This window comes from Drosophila albomicans, chromosome 2L (genome assembly GCF_009650485.2).
Source record: "Drosophila albomicans strain 15112-1751.03 chromosome 2L, ASM965048v2, whole genome shotgun sequence".
Lineage (NCBI taxonomy): Eukaryota > Metazoa > Arthropoda > Insecta > Diptera > Drosophilidae > Drosophila > Drosophila albomicans.
Window position 1 is genome coordinate 29,278,855 of NC_047628.2, and position 20,425 is coordinate 29,299,279.

General features: G+C 39.3%; 1 protein-coding gene and 1 long non-coding RNA gene across 5 annotated transcripts in view; one reads left to right on the forward strand and one right to left on the reverse strand.

Moving 5' to 3' along the window:
• Positions 1-5,443: 5,443 nt before the first annotated feature.
• LOC117565909 (uncharacterized) overlaps positions 5,444-20,425 on the reverse strand; it is a 69,298-nt gene continuing 54,316 nt past the window's right edge. Inside the window, exons 5-6 of one of the 3 annotated variants that reach the window (XR_007954579.1) lie at positions 14,988-15,123; positions 5,447-5,505 (exon numbers count right to left, since the gene is read on the reverse strand). This is a non-coding gene — a long non-coding RNA (uncharacterized LOC117565909). Of the gene's footprint in view, positions 5,506-14,987; positions 15,124-20,425 lie in introns of all 3 variants that reach the window. The other 2 variants (XR_004571945.2, XR_004571946.2) reach the window with 2 other exon arrangements.
• LOC117565903 (rap1 GTPase-activating protein 1) overlaps positions 5,968-20,425 on the forward strand; it is a 104,135-nt gene continuing 89,677 nt past the window's right edge. The window contains exons 1-2 of one of the 2 annotated variants that reach the window (XM_034245254.2): positions 8,289-8,651; positions 18,208-18,723. In XM_034245254.2, the coding sequence (XP_034101145.1) occupies positions 18,428-18,723 (296 nt within the window). In that variant the 5' untranslated portion in view covers positions 8,289-8,651; positions 18,208-18,427. Of the gene's footprint in view, positions 6,348-8,288; positions 8,652-18,207; positions 18,724-20,425 lie in introns of those variants that run through there. The other variant, XM_034245255.2, reaches the window with a different exon arrangement.

Below are 20,425 nucleotides of genomic sequence, written 5' to 3' on the forward strand. Positions count from 1 at the left end.
CTGATGACGTCGACTTCGAAGCTTGAAGCTTGGCAACTTTTGCTGCTCTGCTGTTGGCTTAGTCAACTTTTTTATTGGCCAAATATTGGCCATAATTAAGGCGATAAAAAAAGAGAGACTGAACTCCATCTTTCCTTCTATAATTATTTCTCCTTTCTCTGTCTATCTCCTTGACTATCTATTCACTTCTATTGCTGCCCTTTTGGTGACTTTTAATTTGCATTTTAATTTATGGCGCCTATAACTTTTATCGTCGTCGTCGTTTGGCTAAGCAATAGCCTTATTCTTCTTCGTCTTCTGCCTCCTGCTGAAAGGCCAAAAGGTCAAGAGAGACGACACAAATAGAACGATAAAACAGCTGTTGTTGGATTACCCCAAAAAGATCTTCCTGCTGAAGGCAATTAGCAGCGAGGTCAAAGGGCTCATCGATAGTCCCAAAGTCGTCGCTCAACCTGATAAGACAAGCAAGAGACAACAGCTAAGAGAGATAGAGAGGGAAACAGTTAACACAGAAAGCAACAGCTGTGGAATGAGTCGCTTAGGGCGACAAATGTTACCAAAGTGTCGCCCTTTTTTTTAAACGTCGGTTAGAACAAAGACACAAATACTCTTTGAGCTAATAAAAACACAACGTGTGAGATCTGCAAGCCAATCAAGACTGAAGCTGATGTCAATCCCTTTTGGGCTCCATTTAAATAAAATCTATCTTTTGTTGCTAATGAAAAGAATCTTAGAATAGTGTCAAGTGCAAAGAAGACGTCATCAGGAGTTAAAAACAGTAGCAAGAGTAATTAATAGATAGCTTCTTTTCTTTAAGCACATCAAAAACAGATAAAGAAATGAGAAAGACAAATGTTTAACAAAATCTCACTTAACGGCCTCAACTGGCAGAGAAAAATAGTTGCGCTTAGCCTTAAAAATGAAAAGGGAAGAGCAAGAGTAATTAATACATATGAAAATAAATAGACAAATGCAAGAATATCAAAATCTCACTTAACGGCCTCTCACTTAAAAAAAGACATTGGCGATTGGGAGTAAAAATATAAAGAGGAAGAGTATTTAAAACATATTCTCCATTCATTGAAAACATCAATCACAATGAAAATAAATAGACAAATGCAAGAATATCAAAATCTCACTTAACGGCCTCAACTTGCAAAAAAAGACATTGGCGATTGGGAGTAAAAATGTAATGGGAAGAGCAAAATTAATTAATACATATTGTCTTTTCATTGAGCACATGAAACACAATGAAAAGAAAGCGACAAATGCAAGAATATCAAAATCTCACATAACGGCCTCAACTGGAATAGAAAGAATTTGGGTATTGGGAGTAAAAATGTTAAGGGACGCAAGAACAATTTGATTTGCGTTAATCACTATATCCGCAACATAAAATTTCCAATACAAAAATATGCCACAAAGTAAATTAGTAAGTGGCCCTTAAGTGCAAATTTCATTAACCAATGTGACAGACATTTCTTCACATTAAAACTTACATATAAAGAAGACTTTGGAAAGATTTGGAAGTATTTTTGGTGCACTTCTAAACAATAATGAAGATTATTAAAGCAAGTAATTAAAGTAATTAAATAATAATAAAGTTTACTAAATTAAACTTTCTTGCAATTAAGGTAAATTCACATTATTGATTAGAATAAATTTATAAATTATACTAAAGTTCTGCTGCTTTGAATTTCAACTCAAATTTAAAGCGCTGCAGCTTGCCACCTCTGCTTGTGGCGCCTCCCTTTCGTCACTAGCTGCTTGCAACTGCCACAAAGTAGAGACGCAGCGAAAGCAAAATAGCAGAGTAAGAGAGTATCGAAATAACAACTGGCAATAATGTTTGAGTCTCCTAATGAACACATGTCAATTAAGCCAACGACACTGCACGCTGCACGTTGCACGTTGCACAGTGTCCAGTATCTGCTGCTGTTGTTGTTGCAGTTGCTGCTACTGCTGCTGTGGCACTCAGTGGATCAGTGGAATGAATTATGTGGCAGTGGCAGTGGCAGACATGGCTCGCGTGCCGTCGCGACGTCGACGCCTTGTGGCTGCTCCGACTTATTACGTCTACGCACTCCGCAGGGGAGATCACAGAAGAGGGGGAAGGGGGAGGGAAGGAGTTGTGGTAAATCTCTCTGACAAGTTTCCCCCGCAACAACTAAAGTTGCAAGTGTCTCGCATTTCAGGCAAGTTGCCGACGACGACGACGCCTGATTTATGTCGCCGCCGAAGGAAAAGTGTCGCGGGTGTTGCGTGTCACTCCCCTCCCTCCCGGCTCTCTTCCCCCCTCCTCAACACCCACTCTCTGCCAGCTCAAGTGACATGAGACTGAGACTTCGACTTGGACTGGTCAGTTGTGTTGCAGTTTTGTGGTCAGTATTTTGGGGCAAGCGATTTCCGCTTTAATGTAATTTTGACAACAAACAGCGGAGGGGAAGAAGGGGGGAAGAGGGAGGGGATTGTCCTCATCATGTTACGAGGAAATGACACTATAAATCTCAACTCAACTCTGAGATGAAGTCAACTCCACTCAGCTCTGCTCTACACACAAATTTACAGTAGCCGATTTGCGAATGACGTTTGATGGCTGCAATTCGATTCGATTCAATTCGATGCGAATCGATTCACATCGCTTTGCAACGCGATTCGATTGGATTTCATTGGCCAAGTCAACGTCAGTTAGCCAAGTTTGTCTGTTTTCGGCTACATGGTTGCCTGCTGCCTGTTGCCGCTTATCATGCGATTTGTTTTCCATGTTTGATTTATCTGATTTGCTGCGGCATTCGCTACTCGCTACTGACTATTCACACTCACACTCACTCACTCAGTCTGACACTCACACTCACAGTTTGTTGTCGGATTCGATTACGGCGTACCAAGTGGCATTTAGTGCGGTTTCTGATAACACAAAAATGGTGATTAGTCGACCGGCGGGTTTCGCTTTCGCTTTTCCCGTGAAAACTCTCCTCGAGTTGTCCCACAAAACAAAAACAAAACAGCTGTGACTCCAAACAAATTACTTACTCCAGAATGTTCTAATGTTCATTAATTACAAAGCTTTAAAAACACAATTGAACTGAGGATGATAAGAAAAGCAAAGCAAAGTTCAAAATAATACATTCTTCAATTGTCAAAGCTCCTCTTCTAAAAGCTTAATAACTAAGCTTTAACTCAGCCATCACGCTTTAAGCTGGCTTGCAAATTCAAAAGCTTTGCAAGTATATTAAAGCTAAAGAAAATAAATAATTAAAGTTAGTGCCTTTAAGTGAGAAAATAAAGTTGGCAACCTTATGCCTAACTACCACATACAACTGCTAAAACAAAAATAAATCACTAACCAAAACAAATCATTAACCCTAATGTTAGGATATTCATTAATAGTTGTTCATTAATAGTTGCCTTCTGTTTGAAATTCTGTTATTTTCAGAGAAATGTTTTGGAAACGCAATAAAACTGCAGATGATATCAAAAAGATAAATAAAACAAAATTAAAATAAATACATTCTAAAATTGCGAAAGCTTCTCTTTTGAAAGCTCATTAACCTTTTAAGTACGATTAAGCTCATTTTCAAACTCAACAACTTCGAAAACAGATTAAAGCTAAAGAAAATAAATCATTTAACTTAATATCATTAAAACAGAAAATAAAGATAGCAACCTAAGCTGGCAAAAACAATTTTGCAATGCGAAAGCTAATTAAACTTCGCTTTTGATTAATATCTTTATTATTAATCCTTTTTGCAGCTTCAAGTTCAACAAGCTGCCATTTAATATCCATATGAAGCTTTCGTGATTAATCCTAATCAATCAGCACTAGAAAAAGACTAGAATTGAAAAGAAAAACCCGTTTTCGTTCCGCATTTGCAATTCGAATTGGATTTGGAGTCGGCATGAGAATTAGCATTGGACTTGAATGCGATGTTATCAGGCCATAAACGACGCCTTTAAGTCTGGGCCATTATCGCAACGCTGCGGGCTGCTCGGCGGCAATAAAACTTGCAATGTTATGACCCAAGCAGTCATTAACTGAAACTGGCCACCAAATGATTCAATACTTGATTCATTGATGCATTGAGTGCTGCACTCACACTCGCTTTGCTTCTTGCTTCTTGCAAGTTTCTAAAGACACGTGGGGGCAACTTGCGTCAACAGGCCAAAACAGCAACTGAGATTGAAACTGAGATGGAAGACGAAAGACTGAAGACAGAAAGAATTTAACTTCTGTTGCCTGTTGCTTGGCTTACTTGGGTCAAAGGGTGCGCTGCATTATGGAATTGAAAATGTGATTGATTAGCGCAACGCGTTGATTGATGACGGACGCACAACAGTTGCTAATAGAGTGTGCCACAAGGCGGCATGCCACAATGCCAGACAATGCTCCCACACATACTCACACACATACACATGAACTCTTCTTCAAACACAACTCTCTTATCAATTCACTTTTGTTTCCACCATCGCAGCGAAGCAATGCAATATTGGAACGTGGTGAATCTGAGGAATACACTGGGAGAAATTTCAGGAGAAGCTACTTCGGTAATAAATACAATACGATACTTCTTGAAGTGAATTATTGGTAGAAATTCAACACTTTAGATAGAAAGATATTATATGCAACCTAATTCAAAGTAAAGAATAGAAATAAAAAATATGAAAATATGTTTCGAATATAACAACCAAAAAAATACTATACTTTTTCAAACAAAATTTGGAACGTGGTCGAACAATTGAATAGACTGAGAAAAATGTTGGGAAATGAAATTCGACATTTCTAGAAATTAAATTTTGTAATAAATGCAACAATTATATATAAATTTCTATAATAAAACCAATCCAATCAAAAAATCTTGGAATACACTGAGAGAAATTTCAGGGGAAGCTACTTCGATGATAAATACAATACAATACTTCTTGAAGTGCATTATTGGAAGAAATGCAATACTTTAGATAGAAAGGTATTATATGCAACCTAATTCAAAGTAAAGAACAGAAATAAGAAATATGAAAATATATTTCGAATGTAAAAACCAAAAAAATACTATACGTTTTCGAACAAAGTTTGTAACGTGGTCGAACAATTGAATACACTGAAATAAAATTAGACATTTCTAGAAATAAAATTTTCTAATAAATGCAACAATTATAGAAGTCCCTTATATATTTCTATAATAAAACCAATCCAATCTAAAAATCTTTGAATACTCTTAGAGAAACTTTCTAAACAATTGTTTTCTAGTAAATTAAAAAACTTTATAATCAACCTACAACCGTTTATAATCTTCTCTACGTCTTTTTTAATTCTATGACTTGAAGGTTTTACATAATTTTTATGATAAACGCAATACTTTAAAATAAACGAAATATTCCACCACACATAATTATACTATATATGTAAATGTGGAGTTTGATAAATTAAAAATTGTTGAACGTCACTTACTCTGTTGAATTTCCCTGCGGAGCAGTTCACTGATATAATTCACAGTTAGTCAGGCGATTCTGCAAATAAATATAATAAAAATGTTCATAAACTAATTAGTCAGCATAATGAATTGAAGTGCAAGCGCAATATCGCAATATGTTAAACTGAAATGCTGAATAAACAAAATGGAATTAAATTGTATTTTTATTTTATCAGTTCTCAGTTCTGAATTCTCAGTTCTATATGAGCATAAAGCAATGAATATATATGGAAGTAATTAATGTGTATGCCACGAATAGCGCAATAAAAGCGAAATTTAAATAAACAATAAAACGTGGAGAAAAGCGAAAAGAAAAATCGTAATAATGTAAATATGTAAATGGAAATACAATAAAATATGGAAATGGAAATGACAATACGAATGAATACGAGTGTGAATACGAATGCCATTCGGAATGCAGATAATAATAATTCGCTTTCAGTTCTGTTCAGTTCGATTCTGTTCTGTTCTGTTCCGTTCTTCAGCAGTATTCTCCGGGGTCTTTAGGGGGTCGTTAATCGCTCGCAGTTCGCGCTTCGCAGTTTAATTTGTCGCGTCAATTCGAAAGGGGGGCGTTTAAATAATGAGTTCCTATCGAACGTTGGTGGATCACGCCGATGCATGCAACACGCTGAGTGCAGGTGGCAGCGAGACTTCGTTGGCCATGGCTGCGTCGTTGGCCACAGCATCGCCAACCGCACTGCATCGCATGATCAAGTATTGGCGGAATAGTTCCGGCAAGATTCCCGGACTGCGGAAGAGCGAAAGCTTTGCGGATTATCGTCGCCACTCGGGATCAGGCACTTTGCCCCATCACCGCCAGGTGGCGCAGTATCAGCGACTCGAGAGCTATGACGAGAGCAAGCTGGCACAAATGCGGTGAGTCGAACAGTGAATACAGTGAATTTTATTGTTGCTTTCAAGTATGCCGACACGCCCCCCTCCCACCCACAGCTGCATTCAAATCTGCAGCCAAAAGTGGGGCATGCATATTTGCTTTAGCTATTGTGGATGTTGTTTTTGTTGTTGCTGTTGCGTTGGCGTTGGCTTTTTGGCCTATTGCCAGCAACAGTTGTTTCCTCTGCTTCCCATTCTCCTCCCCCTCCCTCTCTCGCTGTCTTATCAGCTGCAACTCCAAAACTGCCACTTGCGTTATCAGCAGCAGCAGTATGTGACCACACACACTACACAACAACATCAACAACTACAACAACAACAGCTGGCGAGGCTGTTGATAAACGCAAGCGAGCGAACAAGTGCACGACGCCGTCGCAGTCGACGCCACGTCTGTGGATGCCATTCGCTTATGCGTATGCAAGTGTATAGCAAGTCTCTGTGTAAGTGTGTTAGTGACTGAGAGTGAGAGAGTGCTTGGCTGCTCTCGCTGTTTGCTGCTCACGCATGCTTTGCGTTGATTTCGGACAGAGCGAATGCTTCCAGCATCCACAACAGACAATCGCCATCCACACTGCTTGCGCGTGGTAGAGCTTACAGCTGAGCGACACTATTGAACAAGTGTGCGGTTATTTTCTGATTAGAAAATATGGAATTCGATTTGCAGACTTATAATGAATGAATGAAGTTATAAATAATGAATGAGAATAACGAATAATGAATATTATTTCTGTTGAAATGGTTTTTTGTTGTTTTTACTACTCTGCAGTTAGTAATTAACATTAAAAATTCTTTCTTTTACTAATTGTGAATCAATTGATTGCAAGCTATCATAGAACAAAATAACGAAGTTTTATCTTTTACTCCGTAATTCATAGATTGTAAACCTAAACTGCTTTATCGTATTGTGTTTGTTTCGCAATAACAACTGTCTGCAGCAGTATTAAGAAATATTTCTACCACAGCGCAGTGTAAAAACAACTGTTTATGTTTTCATTCCAGAGCGAGAGGGAGAGAGCGCCTACAGATTTCTTGTGCTCTGTGCTCTCTCGCCAACTGTGCTTGCTTTACTCTGCGTGTGTGTGTGTTTGCGTATGCGTGAGCTCTGTGCTTTGCTGTTGGCATTGGTGTTGGTGTCCCATGCCGGCCGTTGAGAGTTTGTTTTTGTTATCTTTGCGGAGCGGCAAAGCAAAGCAGAGAAAAGCAAAGCAAACGTTTCGCCGCATTCTGCATACTTTTAGGGTAAAGCGAAACGAAAAGAAACTCAACTCGGTGGGGGAAGTAAAGAGTGTGGAATGAGAGCTATGCAAATAGCATTGCACTCGAAAGTCTTTTGGACCTTTGAAGCCGACCGCATTGCATTGTTTTTGGACTCTATGTTGGCTGGACTCTTGTTTGCATTGGCTAATGCGGGCCTCTCATTCTCCGCTCTGTTTCTGTTTCTGCTTTTGCTTCTGCTCTGCTTGCTTTATTTACAGTTTGCCAACTGTGAACAGGCGGCGGCGGCGACGGCGGCGTCGGCGACAATAATCGCTCGCGTTTGTAATGTAAATGTAAATAAATGTAAATGTAAATAAACAAGAATGCGCCCCCATGCGACTGCCACCGCTGAATGCTGAATGCCGCATGCAACTCCCACACTCTCGCAACCCTCTGCTAAACTGCAACTGCACTTGCTTTTAGTTCAACACAAACACAAAGAAAGAGCGAGAGAGAGAGAGAGCGAATGAAAGACGACCACGCTTAACGGTTGTTGTTATTCCAGTTGCTGAGAGTGTCGGTTGTGGAAGCTATTCACGCTCTCTCTCGTTCGCTCTCTCTCTTTCGTTTGTGGAACCTGAAATCTGAGCTTCGTGCGCCAGCCAGCAGCGCAAGCAGCGCAGTTGGGGCAGCAACGGCAGCCGCAGCAGTCCAATTGGCATTTCAGTTTCGTTTTGATAATCGACTCGTGTGGGCGTCGAGAACGTGTCGTCGCCGTCGCCGTCGCAGTCGCTGTCGCCGTCACAGTCGTCGTCCTTTTCGTTGTCGTCGTCGTTGTTATTGTTGTTCTCGTTGTCGTCTCTGTGTCTGGAGCCGAACAGCGTCGAACATCTGATTTCGCCGTGCGATTTCGCTACATTCAAAATGTGTGAGTTGTTGCTGCGCTGTCCGTGCAACAGCAACCAGCAGCAGCAACGCATCATTTGCAAATTAGCAGCAGCAGCAACAGTTGCAGGCAGCAACCAACAAATTCGTTGAACGAATTGTCAAAAAAAACAACGAGAAGATAAAGCTTAAATTCTTTAACCTGTGAGTGTTTTCAAGTGTGTGTGTGTGTGAGTGTGAGTGTTGTGAGTGCCAAGAAATTTGGCTAATTTGCGTGCACATTCTTATCAGCAACAACATCGCAACAGCAGCAAAAGAAGTGGAAGAAGAAGTGCAAAAGAAAGCTGACAAAAATGATCGAGTGTGGAATTTGCCAAAAAGCGAGAGAAAGAGTGAGAGAGAGAGAGAGAGAGAGAGAGATATCAAAGCCGGCACGCGTTGAAAAGTGAAATTAAACAAAATACTTGAAAAGTTTTCAATTGCAACACACAAAAGTGAATCAAAAAGTGAATTGATATGAAAAAGGGTTGTCAACAACAACAACAACAACAACTACTACTACAAATCAACAACAACAATAAACGAAAGTGTTTCGACCACTTTTATGATTAGTTACGAGTGAAATTTTTATTAACCAACAAATTACAAAAGTGTCGTTGATAATTGTGCAAAAACAACAACAAAGGCAACAACAAAGCACTCCACAAAACAATAATCATAATCGAGTTGACCAATAAAAAGCAGCAATAGCAACAACAACAACAGTGGCAACAACTTAACAGCCCCCCAAAAAAAAAGAGACGAAGCGCCAAAAAAAGCAGCGGCAACAACAATAAAAAAAGCGACAACAACAACAATGAATAAATCGCAGCTCATTTGCCATTCACCGGCTCAGCTTGTCATTTGTCAATTATTGTTGTTTATTGCTTTTGTTGTTGTTGTTGCTGTTTTTGTTGTTGTTGTTGCATTCGATTGAAATGCGTCACGCGTGATTGTTACGTGTGTTTTCTTCTCCATCAGCTCAATCTCCTCTTTTTTTATTTATAATTTTTTATCGCCGCGATCGCATTGAATTTTGATAAATGTGCAGGCTTCACACACAAGTGTGAGTGTTTTCGTGAATGTATTCGTGAGTGTATTCGTGTGCCTGGCTTATTGATGGAGTGCTTTTTTCATTGCTGTCGTTGATAGCTCTGAGATTGAGATCAACAAGTGGGCAATACATCTTGGGATATCATTGCAGAGCTTGACAAATAAATGCCTCAACAGCTTGAGAGCTTGAGAAGCTTGAAAAGCATAAAAAGCACCGAAACACTTGGAATTTCAATTGATGGATCTGTGATTGATGTGCTCAGATTGCTAAAGTTCTTTCTTGATAAGCTGTGAAATGATTTACACAGCAAATTGAAAGATTTTACTAACCTAAACTTTGAACTTTAATTTATTAAACACTTGTAAGCGAATGTTTTACTCTAAAATGCATTTGATTGATATGCGATTGATGCACAGACTGATAAAGCTTGAAAAGCACCGAAACACTTGGAATTTCAATTGATGGATCTGTGATTGATGTGCTCAGATTGCTAAAGTTTTTGATTAAGTGCGTTGATTTGCAGAGAAATTCGAAATATTTCATAAGCGAAAACATAGAACATTAAATTTTAAATACTTGTGAGCGAAAGCCTTATCCTAAAATGCAATTGATTGATATGCGATTGATGCACAGACTGATAAAGTATAAAAAATAAATATTTCAGTAGCGAAAACATAGAACATTAAATTCTAAATACTTGTGAGCTAATTTTTGTACATTTTGCACTTTGCATTTGATTGATATGCGATTGATGCACAGATAAAGCATTAAAAGCAAAATAAAACGAAGAACAAAATTAGTATGAGTGACTACAAATTCTATTCTCAATTGAATTTCCACTGAATCATATTCGTTTCAAATTTAATCTTATCGATTGCTGGATTGTCGTTTCATTTGTTAATTAATTTCACTTTGTCGAATTGTGGCATCAACTTAAAACTGTTGTGTATATTGTATTTTATCAGCTTATCACGTTTAAAGACAGCCAATCAACTTGCTAATTATAATTTATGTGCAATTCTCTTTTCTCTTATTGCTTTGCAATATAATTCAAGTTCAATGTTAAGGATTTTAGCACATTCGCATTCGGTAGAGTTCAATCTTATTGATTTCCAGTATTTTTTCGATTAACTTTTTCAGTTAGTTTCACTTTATCAAATTTCGGCATCTTTGTGCTTTGCGCTTTTTAAAGGTGGTCAATCAACTTCCAGATTTGTCGTCATTTTTTAGCATCCTCACTCTCTGTCTCTTTCTCTCTCTTGCCTGCCAATTTCCTTTTCCGCATTGCAAATATGCAAATTAAACTTTACGCATTTTTTCGTGTGCCGTTTAATATGCAACATGCTGTTGTTGTTGTTGTTTTTGTTGATTGCTAGAGGGGCATATTTTTTTTTTTTGTTGCACATCGCCAACAGAGTCCTCAACACACGTGAATTTCTTTCAAACGGGTTTGACATGATACACCCTGTGCTTGTTGTTATTCTCGTTCTCTCTCTCTCGCTCCTCTTGTTGTTGTTGGTTTTCGTTTTCGATTGCAAACATTGCACATTGCATTTATTGGCATGATTTTTAATTTTTCTTGTTTTCGGCATTTTTTCCAGTTGTTGGCGAATTTTCACTCGTGTTTCTTTTGCCGCAGCTGCAACGCGAAATTTGCTGCTGGAATTTTTGCAATACGCTTTTGGGGCGTATTTTTTATGTGTCTCCAATTTTGTTTTTCTTATTTCTTATTGTGCTCTGTTTTTGGTCAATCTTTGTTCTGTTGTTTTCGTTGTGGCCTGTTGCTTTATTCATTTGCAGTCGCTTGCAGCGAAAGGTAAACGGCAGCTCACATCAAATATTTATTCACGAGTGTATTCACAATTCACGCGCCGCCTGCAATGAACTTCTTCAACTGGCAAATTGCCTTCAAAGCTCAACAGTTGAGCGGCAATAACAATAACAAGTAGACTCAAGAAGAAGAAGAAGAAGAGCAAAAGTAACAGCTGCTTTTTGGTCACTTTATCTGGTCATTCATTCATCGCCATCTCTTCCTGGCGTGCACACAACTCGCTCCCTCTCTCGCTCACTCCACCACTCGAAGCCGCCCATCAATTGTCTTGTCATCGCTCAATGCTTTTGCTTTTACTGTTGTTGTTTTTGTTTTTGCTGTTGCTGCTTGACCGAAAGTTCAAGTTGAAGTGCAGCCAGCTGAAAAGCTCAGCCTACGTCGCAGCCACAGCCACAGATTGAGCTTTATTTTGAGCGCAGACGATGACTCTGCAGTGTCGTTCGTTCTCCCTGTCCCTCTCCCTCTCCCGCTCCCACTAACCCAACCACCAAGTGTCGCTTGTTTGCGTTGTCCTCTTGCCGTGTCATTCGCCTGCATTGATTTTGGATTTCGATGCGATGCTTTTTTGGTCGCTGTTGCAAATTTACCGTTTTGCCAAATGCGTTTTGCTCTGTCGCTTATCTTTCGCAGTGGTCTCCCAGCCCTCTGTCTCCCTCAGTCCCCCATTCACACAGCATGCAGACAGACACGCAGAACACACGCGAGTTTAATTTATGGGGCGTGCGCGTTCGTTGGCCCAGTGCCAAATACAGCGGGGGGAAGGAAGAGGAGGTAGAATAGTCTGACCGAAAGGAATGAGGAGTGGAGTGTACTTTTAGCTAGCGAGAACGAGATAGACGCTGTTTTCGTATTTGATATTCGCCTCTCGCCTGCCGTGTATTTTGTATGTTTACTTTAATTGCCTTTGGCATCGAGTATGCAAGAGAAGGAGGAGGGGAATTGGTACTCTATGTGAGTGCGTGTGTGTGTGTGTGCGCGTGTTTGTTTACGAGCTGTTTACACCTGTGCCCAAAGTCTTCACTTCACTTCGCTCCGTTCCGTTCCGCTCCTGTATTTGCTTTGTCTGCTTCTTCTTTTCAATATGAAATATATATTCCATGTAATATTCCAGGGATTATGTGAGCCACATGCGAAGGTCAGTTTCCACTTATTTCTACACTGTTGACTTAAAGTTTTAGAACTTTTTAAGGTTGACCATTTGGGGTAGTCGAAGGTCAGAAACAAAATGTGTGAAATTTCAACAGTTGCTGCCAAAAAAATTACGTGTAAACATTGTTCGATATTGTCTAAACGGCTGGCAACTAAAATAAAAAGTCGCTTATCAATTATGAAAACTCTTCTCGTGTTCACTTTGTTTGGTATTATCACAGCTAATTAATCGCCCGATAACTGTGTCAAGTGCCTGACACACTCAAATATTTGTTTGCCCTTCTTTCACTCTCACTCACTCCCCACTCTCTCTCTCTCTCTCTATCTTTTTGTCACTCTCTTTCTTCCGCTGACTGTTGCGTCAACATTTCGCAATCTGATTTCAGTTTCTTTTGTCGTCGTCGATACGTCATTTTGCCTTTGGTTTCTTTTGTTGGGACTTCGAACCTTTTGCCCCCCTCTCTCTCTCTTTCTCTATCCTCCCACTAAGTGTTACGCCTAACGGTAAACATAAGAATTCAACTTAAATTGAGTCAACGCTTCAACTATAAATACTCTGTGAATGCCCAGTTTGCTGGTTTCCTTATCAGCTCAACGCAGCGTAGGAGGAGGTGGAGGAGGAGGAGGAGGGGGAAGGTTACCACACACACTTTTGATATATAGGTTTACAAATTGGTAACATGCTGCCTTGACTCACTGTGTGAAGTAAACATAGAAATCGCCTGAGGTAATTCCAAGTTTCGTTTTCTCAATTTCCCCGTTTCCCAGAGTCCCGATTCCTTTGGGGCTTTTGCCAACATTTTACGCTCTGCCAAGTTGCAGAATTTCTTTCAAGTTTCTCCCCGATAATACCCTGCAAAATGAGTCACTCTTCTAGGTATCTAACACACTTTTGGGTTCTATTAAATGAATGTTAAATGATTCATATTTGCACTCAATCCTAAAGTTAGGGTATCTTTAGCATCGTCTTGCCCGGAGGCTTTTTTGAGTTTCCAATGTTTGCTGTCTGCTTCTTGGTATTTTTGATTCTGGGTTTCCGTGTTACAGTTACACGTGTTTAAATATTTATGCCTTGACAAATTTTGTAAACAGCATTCTTATTTTTTTTTCTGCTTTTCTGCTTTTTTTGGGGTCGTCGCACACACAACAATTTTCCATTTTCCAGTTGCGAGTTGTCTGCCACTTCTTTGACTTTGCCCAGCATCGACTTTGACTTCTCTCGGGTGTTTGGGGTTCGGTGTTTGGTTTACTTTGCGACTGTCCACAAACAACAACAAAAACAGAGCAGCAGCTGCCGTCAGTTGGCAAAAGAACAACAAATATGTTTCGATGCCATTCGTTGTGTAATGTTACAGGAATTTGTAAATTTATCTGGCAATTGAGACAGTCTCTCTCTCTACTCTTATCTAATCTTATCAGCGTCCATTTGCTTTGGACAACCTTGAAAGCATTTGTCAGTTCAATCAGATTTTGTGGCAGCCTGTTTACTTAACTGTAATTTGCCCCATTTCATTAACAGAACTTCATTCATTCATCGACCTCAACAATCACTGACTTATCGAATTCCTACATTTAACTTTATTCATTCATCGGACAACTTGAGTTCAACTATCGTTAGCTGACTTATCAGATTCCTACACTTTCTTTACGAGCTTGTCTCATGAATAATTCCATATATAATCCATGTTCAATCAGTTAACTTCTGGAATTCTTTTTTGCCTGCTTTTAATTATTTTAGTGGCTGCTTTAGTAATTATTAATCTATCAACTTTTTTCTAGTTTAGTCAGCAATTTTGCTTGGTCAAAGTTTTGTTGTTTATCGATTCGAGTTATCTATTTTATTGTCTTGATTTCTTATGTCATTTCCTGACTTTACCCTCGAGGTCTTCCATCATCATCACAACACGTCCATAAAATGTCAATTTGGCGACACAAGTGCAAAAGAAATGACTCTGATTTAAGTATTATAATCTGTGCGCGAGTTTTCCCTCTCGAGTCTCCTCTTTCCCTCTCCCTCTCACTGGTTTTTAACCACAATTAGCTGAGACATCGTCCCACACTCGCTACGTAATTGTATCGCTGTAAATTGCGATATTTATTTTTATTTTGTTCGCCCCGACTCCATAAAAGGTCGTCGAAGTCGTCGTAGACATCGTCAGAGTTGTGTTCGATGGGGGCGGTTGGATGCTGATTTAAATAAATTATTCTATATGCGTTTTTATTGCAGTTACTCGCCTCCCTCTACCTCCCTTCTTCCCTCGCTTCATTCCTCATCAGTCTAACCATAAAAACGCGCACATAATGGATTATTTTTTGCATAGAATCGACTATATAATGGGGCCTCTAGGGGGTGGGTAAGAGAGGGGCTCGGAGGTTGTTTTGTGTGCCTCGTAATTGAATTCGCTCACTTAATTTTATTTTACGAGAGATATATACGCATTATATGGATATATATGAGTCTACATACATCATTCTCACCTGAGCGTGGATTATGTTGTACAGTGTTGCCTTTATTACAAAATATTTTCATTATTTTCATTGTTGTTGTTGTTGTTGTCTCGCATGCGGAAAAGACGAATTTGCAGCGGAAGTTGCGTGTTGGGCTAAAATGTACAAAAACGTTGATAGAGAAATAAATAAAAAGCAACATGGAAATAAATCATTGCTCTTAATTCGATTCAAGTTGAATGATTTTTATTATGTTTTCGTTTGTTTGTTTTTCGAGTAATTTGATTCCATTCGCAGATCATTTCCTAGCGATTTGCCCCCCTCCTAAAAATGTCTTCAGCTTATCGATTTGGGCCAGGGTTAATATTCGACATAATTGTGAATTGTGTAACGTGAAAGATTTGCCATTATTTGCCAAAAGTTCACAACTCTTAAATACGCTTCAAGTCTATTAAAATGCGATTTATTGTGGTTATGAGATGTCCAAGTTGTGGGGCAATATTGTTAGAGGAATATTTGTGAAAAGTAATAAATTGTGATATTGTTGGTGTGCTCTAAAAAGGTACTGAATAATATTTCAAGCTTGATATTGAATTTATATTCAAAGGGAATTATTTAAGAAATACTTTTGTATGGTCAAAAATGCCTACTAACTGCTTTTATATACGGTATATTCCAATCAAATATTTCAATCAGTATATTTTTAATATTTTTGCTGTATATTAATTTGATATATTTTAAAATGAATACCGCACGTGTTGCTTTCTTTCTTCTTTGAATTAAAAATTGAATTATAATACTGAATTCTATTTAAATTTGATAGGCTTATTTAACCGACTAAATAATTCTTTTAATGAAATATATTATATACTTTAAATATATATTCCATTTCAAAGCAACTTTTCAATATCTTCTAAATCAAATTTAAAATATTTTCTTCTCTGACTTTCCTTAAATTCCCATTCAATACATTTTGTTATCTTTTAAAGACATTCGGAATAACGAGCACATTTATTGATTTAGTTAATTGTCGAGCTCTTCATAAATTATTCCATTGAATATATAGAATACCAAAAAGGTGCCAACAACAAGCAGTTGAGTATAGAACAAGTAAGAAAGTTACAGTCGAGTGTGCTCGACTGTGAGATACCCGCTACCCATTTTGAATAAAAGCAAAATATTGCGGTATTTTTTCAAAATATACCAATAATACAAATATACTAATAATGTACCAAAAGGTATATTTGTTATATCGATATAGTGCCAAAAGATTATAGCTCTATCTCTTATAGTCTCTGAGATCTAGGTGTTCATACGGACAGACGGACAGACAGGCAGACACACAGATGGACAGACGGACATGGCTACATCGTCTCGGCTGTTGATGCTGATCAAGAATATATATACTTTATAGGGTCGGCCTGTTACATACATTTCCTGCAGGCACAAAGTTATAATACTCTTCTATCCTATGGGTAGCGGGTATAAAAATCTAGCGAACAAGTTTCGATTATGTAATGAACTCTTGCACTTAAGGAAAAGCAGCATTAATTACTTAGCCTCTCATCGGGCATTTTGGGAGTTGAGTTGAGTTGTGGAAGAGAGTTTGTCCGTCTAATTAAGTCAAGTGCTGACGCTAATTTGGGCCTGAGGCAAGCATAATCTTATTGCCACTTGTCATGAGTCGCGTTCAACGTTCAACGTCCAGTGTCTGTGGCAAACACATCCCTTTGAGTCCTTAAATGCTTGTTTCTAGCCCCCAAAAAGTTAATACCAAGTCAGTCGGTAGCCACTTAGCTTTTGAGGTGGTGCCAGCACCTGACAACCAGAGAAGAAGAAGCAGAAGAAGGAGAAGAAGAAGAAGGCTAAGCAGTTGCCACATGCCTTCAGTCAATGCCATGCAACATAAATCATCTTGGCGGCACTTGGACACGTGCCGGCAGCCATTACCTTTCAGTTCACAGTTCTCTCCCTCCCAGAGAGAGAGAGAGAGAGAGCGAGAGCTGGAGAGAGAGAGAGCGAGAACCCTCCTCCAGTCGAGACTTAAGCCAATTGTCAGTGGGGCAGGTTCAAGTCAACTTTTGCTTTAGCCTCGAGTGCTTTTATGACGGTTTTGTTCCACGTTTCCTGTTCAATGTTCAGCGGAGAGAAGAGAGGGAGGAGGAGGGAATTCCCCCTCCACTTTTGGGGCATCTTTAGCTGCTCGTATTACACATGTGCGGGTTGTTTGTCCTCTCCTGCCTAGTCTGTCTGCCCCTCCTCCCTCTCCTCCACCTCTTGCCTGTCATTGCCTTTTCATATTGCACGCATTTTCACGCGCTTTTCATCGCTTCGTTGGACAAAAGCGAAAGCAGCAGACGCTCAAGTTGAAGTCGAAGTCGAAGCTGAAGTCGAAGCAAAGCAATGCCAATGGCTTTTGCAGCATTATTTCTTAATATGCCAGCACTTTATTTTTTGGGCCTGAGTGATTTTCTTTGTTTTTCCTTTTCCACAAAGCACATTTGATGGGCTTTTACGACCGACCATAAACTTGACTTTACTCCTCGCTTCTCGCCTCTCGCACTTATTAAATTTCCATCTTTTTTCCATACTTTAGCATACCCTAGCACTCAAAAGGTGTTTTCGAAGGGTTGCTTAAGTCACTTTTTTGACCCTTCGAAGTAATAAATTTATTCCAGTTGCAGACTTATTTTACTGAAATAGTTTAAAATTCTACTTTAAACTATTTTCGCTATTTATAGCAATCAATTTCTAGGGTCGTTAATTTTATTTTCCTTTTTGTAGACTTCTTTTACTACCTTACTTCTAATTCACACTTTAAACTATTCTGGCTCTTCATGCTAATCAAATTCTAGGGTATTTGCTGGTCAAGCATACGCTTGGATTACTTTTAGCTCCCTTTTCTCAGACTTTTTAACTGCCTTACTTCTAATTTATACTTTTAACTATTCTCGCTCTTTATGCTAATCAACTTATAGGGTATCTGTTGGTCAAGCATACGCGTGGGCTTATTTTATCTTCCTTTTCGTACCTTTGAACAGCTGCTCGAGCAGCAAAAGCCACAGAAATTGGTTGCAAGTAAACTGAATTATCATAAAAAGCATTCAAAACGCACTTCGACTCAACTGACCAACAATTTAATTAATCAACTTCGTCTCTCTCTTCACTCTTCGCTCTTTTCTTTCTCTCGGTGGAAATGTGCATTAAGTTTTAAGTCTCAAATTCTGTTCTCTCTATAGCAAGAAGAAAAAAGACTTTAAAAGTGAAACGGGGAAAAGCGTAAACCAAAAGCAACCAAAAAACAACAAAAATAATTGAAACCAAAAAATACAAAACCAAAAACCAAACAAAACTCAAACCAAGACAAAGCAAAAACAAATCAAAATCAAAAACAACAAAAAAACAAAAACATCAGTCAGTCAATCAGTCACCAATCAGTCAGTCAATCAATCAATCACGATGCTGAAGATACACATGCTGGAGCAGGTCGTCAGCACCGAGAACGTCTGCGAGAATGGAGGAACTGGCGGAGTTCAGGAGCTCTCACCGAAACGCAAAGTGGCAGGTGCCTCATCGAGTGTGGCAAGTGCCACAAGCGGTGGCGGTGGCAGCTCCTCATCGTCGAAGAGCACGCCTACAGTGTCGGCCACCAACTCGCCGCATCATCAGCCGACGCCGCCGCAGCGTCACATTCATGCAACCTCCGCAGCGTCCGCAGCTGGCAAATGCTTCAGCCAGGGATCCTCACCAGCCGGGTACGTGCCACACACCTCTCTCTCTCTCTAACACACACACACACACATACATACATTTATATACACATCTTGTGGGGCCATTAAAAGGTCGTTGCATTGCTGCCAATTGAGGGGCAAGCTGCGCGTTGTGGCGCCTCGCAAAAATCGCCAATGATGGATGCCTTTTTGATGAGTTGCCCCCAAAAAAATCAGTTGCTGCTTCTCTTTTCCCCTCTCTCTGTCTCTTTCTCTGACTAACTGCAGTTTGTCGCATTCCATTGGTTTTTGTGGTCGTCATTATATGAGCAGCGTAGTTGCATTTGCCACCGCGTGTTGCAGCTGCAATTACTAGCTAGCTTCGCTTTGCTTTGCCACTTGTCTTCCCATCGCAATTTCACCGCAATTCTGTTGTGTTGGCCTGGCCCAAAGTTTGCTGCTGCTGCTGCTGCCAATTTGTTTTGGCTTCGACAACACAACACGTAACAATGCAACACGGCCAAAGCTATTGTTGCCACTTTGTGTGCCACCACAGAGGGCGACTAATGAACTGAGAGAGCGCACACAGTGTTGCATTCAGCTCTGACGTCAGTCAACAACTGCCAACAGGGCTATCCACTTGCTGAGTGGGCGCTGCCAACCCTCACTTCACTTCGCTTTTATTTTGATTGCTTTCCCAGTAACTGCGACTCTATTGTGACTGCTTCCAATTTTGTCGCCAAAGCTTTCACTTTTATTAGACTGCCAAAATTCCTATGAATCTTATATGTTTTGTGTGCTAATTTTATTAATTACTTATTTGTTTTTACTCATAGAAAGTCAAAGAAAAAGACTTTATTAAATTAACGAATTTCTATGAATAATATTTCTATTCTATATTTTTACTCATAGATAGTCAAATGAAAACTCTTTATTAAATTAAAGAATTTCTTTGAATTATATTTCTATTCTATATTATCATCAACTCAGTTTTGTGACATTTTTTCAAAGTATCTCAGCTTTTAGAAGTTCGAAAATATCATTGCTATCAAGGCATGGAGAGGAGAGCTTCATAGCTATTAAATGTGCATAAATAGGTTGCTGATCAACTACTACCAAAGAAGCAAGAAAATCTTCAAAAGTGCGAAAAATGCAATGCCAAAAATGTTGAAGAAAGTCTCAGAAAGGATTTCCAATCTGTTAATCTAGGCGGCGGGCCAAGATATTTGAATGAGCGGATCCTCAAAGTGGGAGTGGTTTGGACGACAAAGCTTCAGAAAGATTGCCCAGCTTAAATGGGCATGTGTGAGTGCGTATGTGGGTGCATCTAATCAACTGCAGCTAACTTGATATGCAACAGTTGAACAACTTATACTCAACAGTTGAGAAGAACTTCAAGGCATTGTAAATTATCGTTAAAAATGGCTTGCCAAAAATTTTGAAGAAAGTCTGTCAAATGTATATGAAAGTGTGAGGCTAGGCGGCGGACCAAGATATTTGAGTGGGCGGATCTTATAAGTGGGCGTGGTCGGATGGCAAAGCTTCATAAAATTTGTCTAGCTAAGATGCCTATGTGTGAAAGTGTAAGCGTGTGCTTCTAATCAACTGCTGCTAACTTGAAATGTAAGATTGCAGGGAACTAACAGAGTAAGCGGCTGTTAATTTAATAATATCAAAAGTGCAAAAAAGTCAGTGCCAAAAATTTGGAGGAAAGTCCTCTAAATAGACGTCAATGGGCTTGACTAGG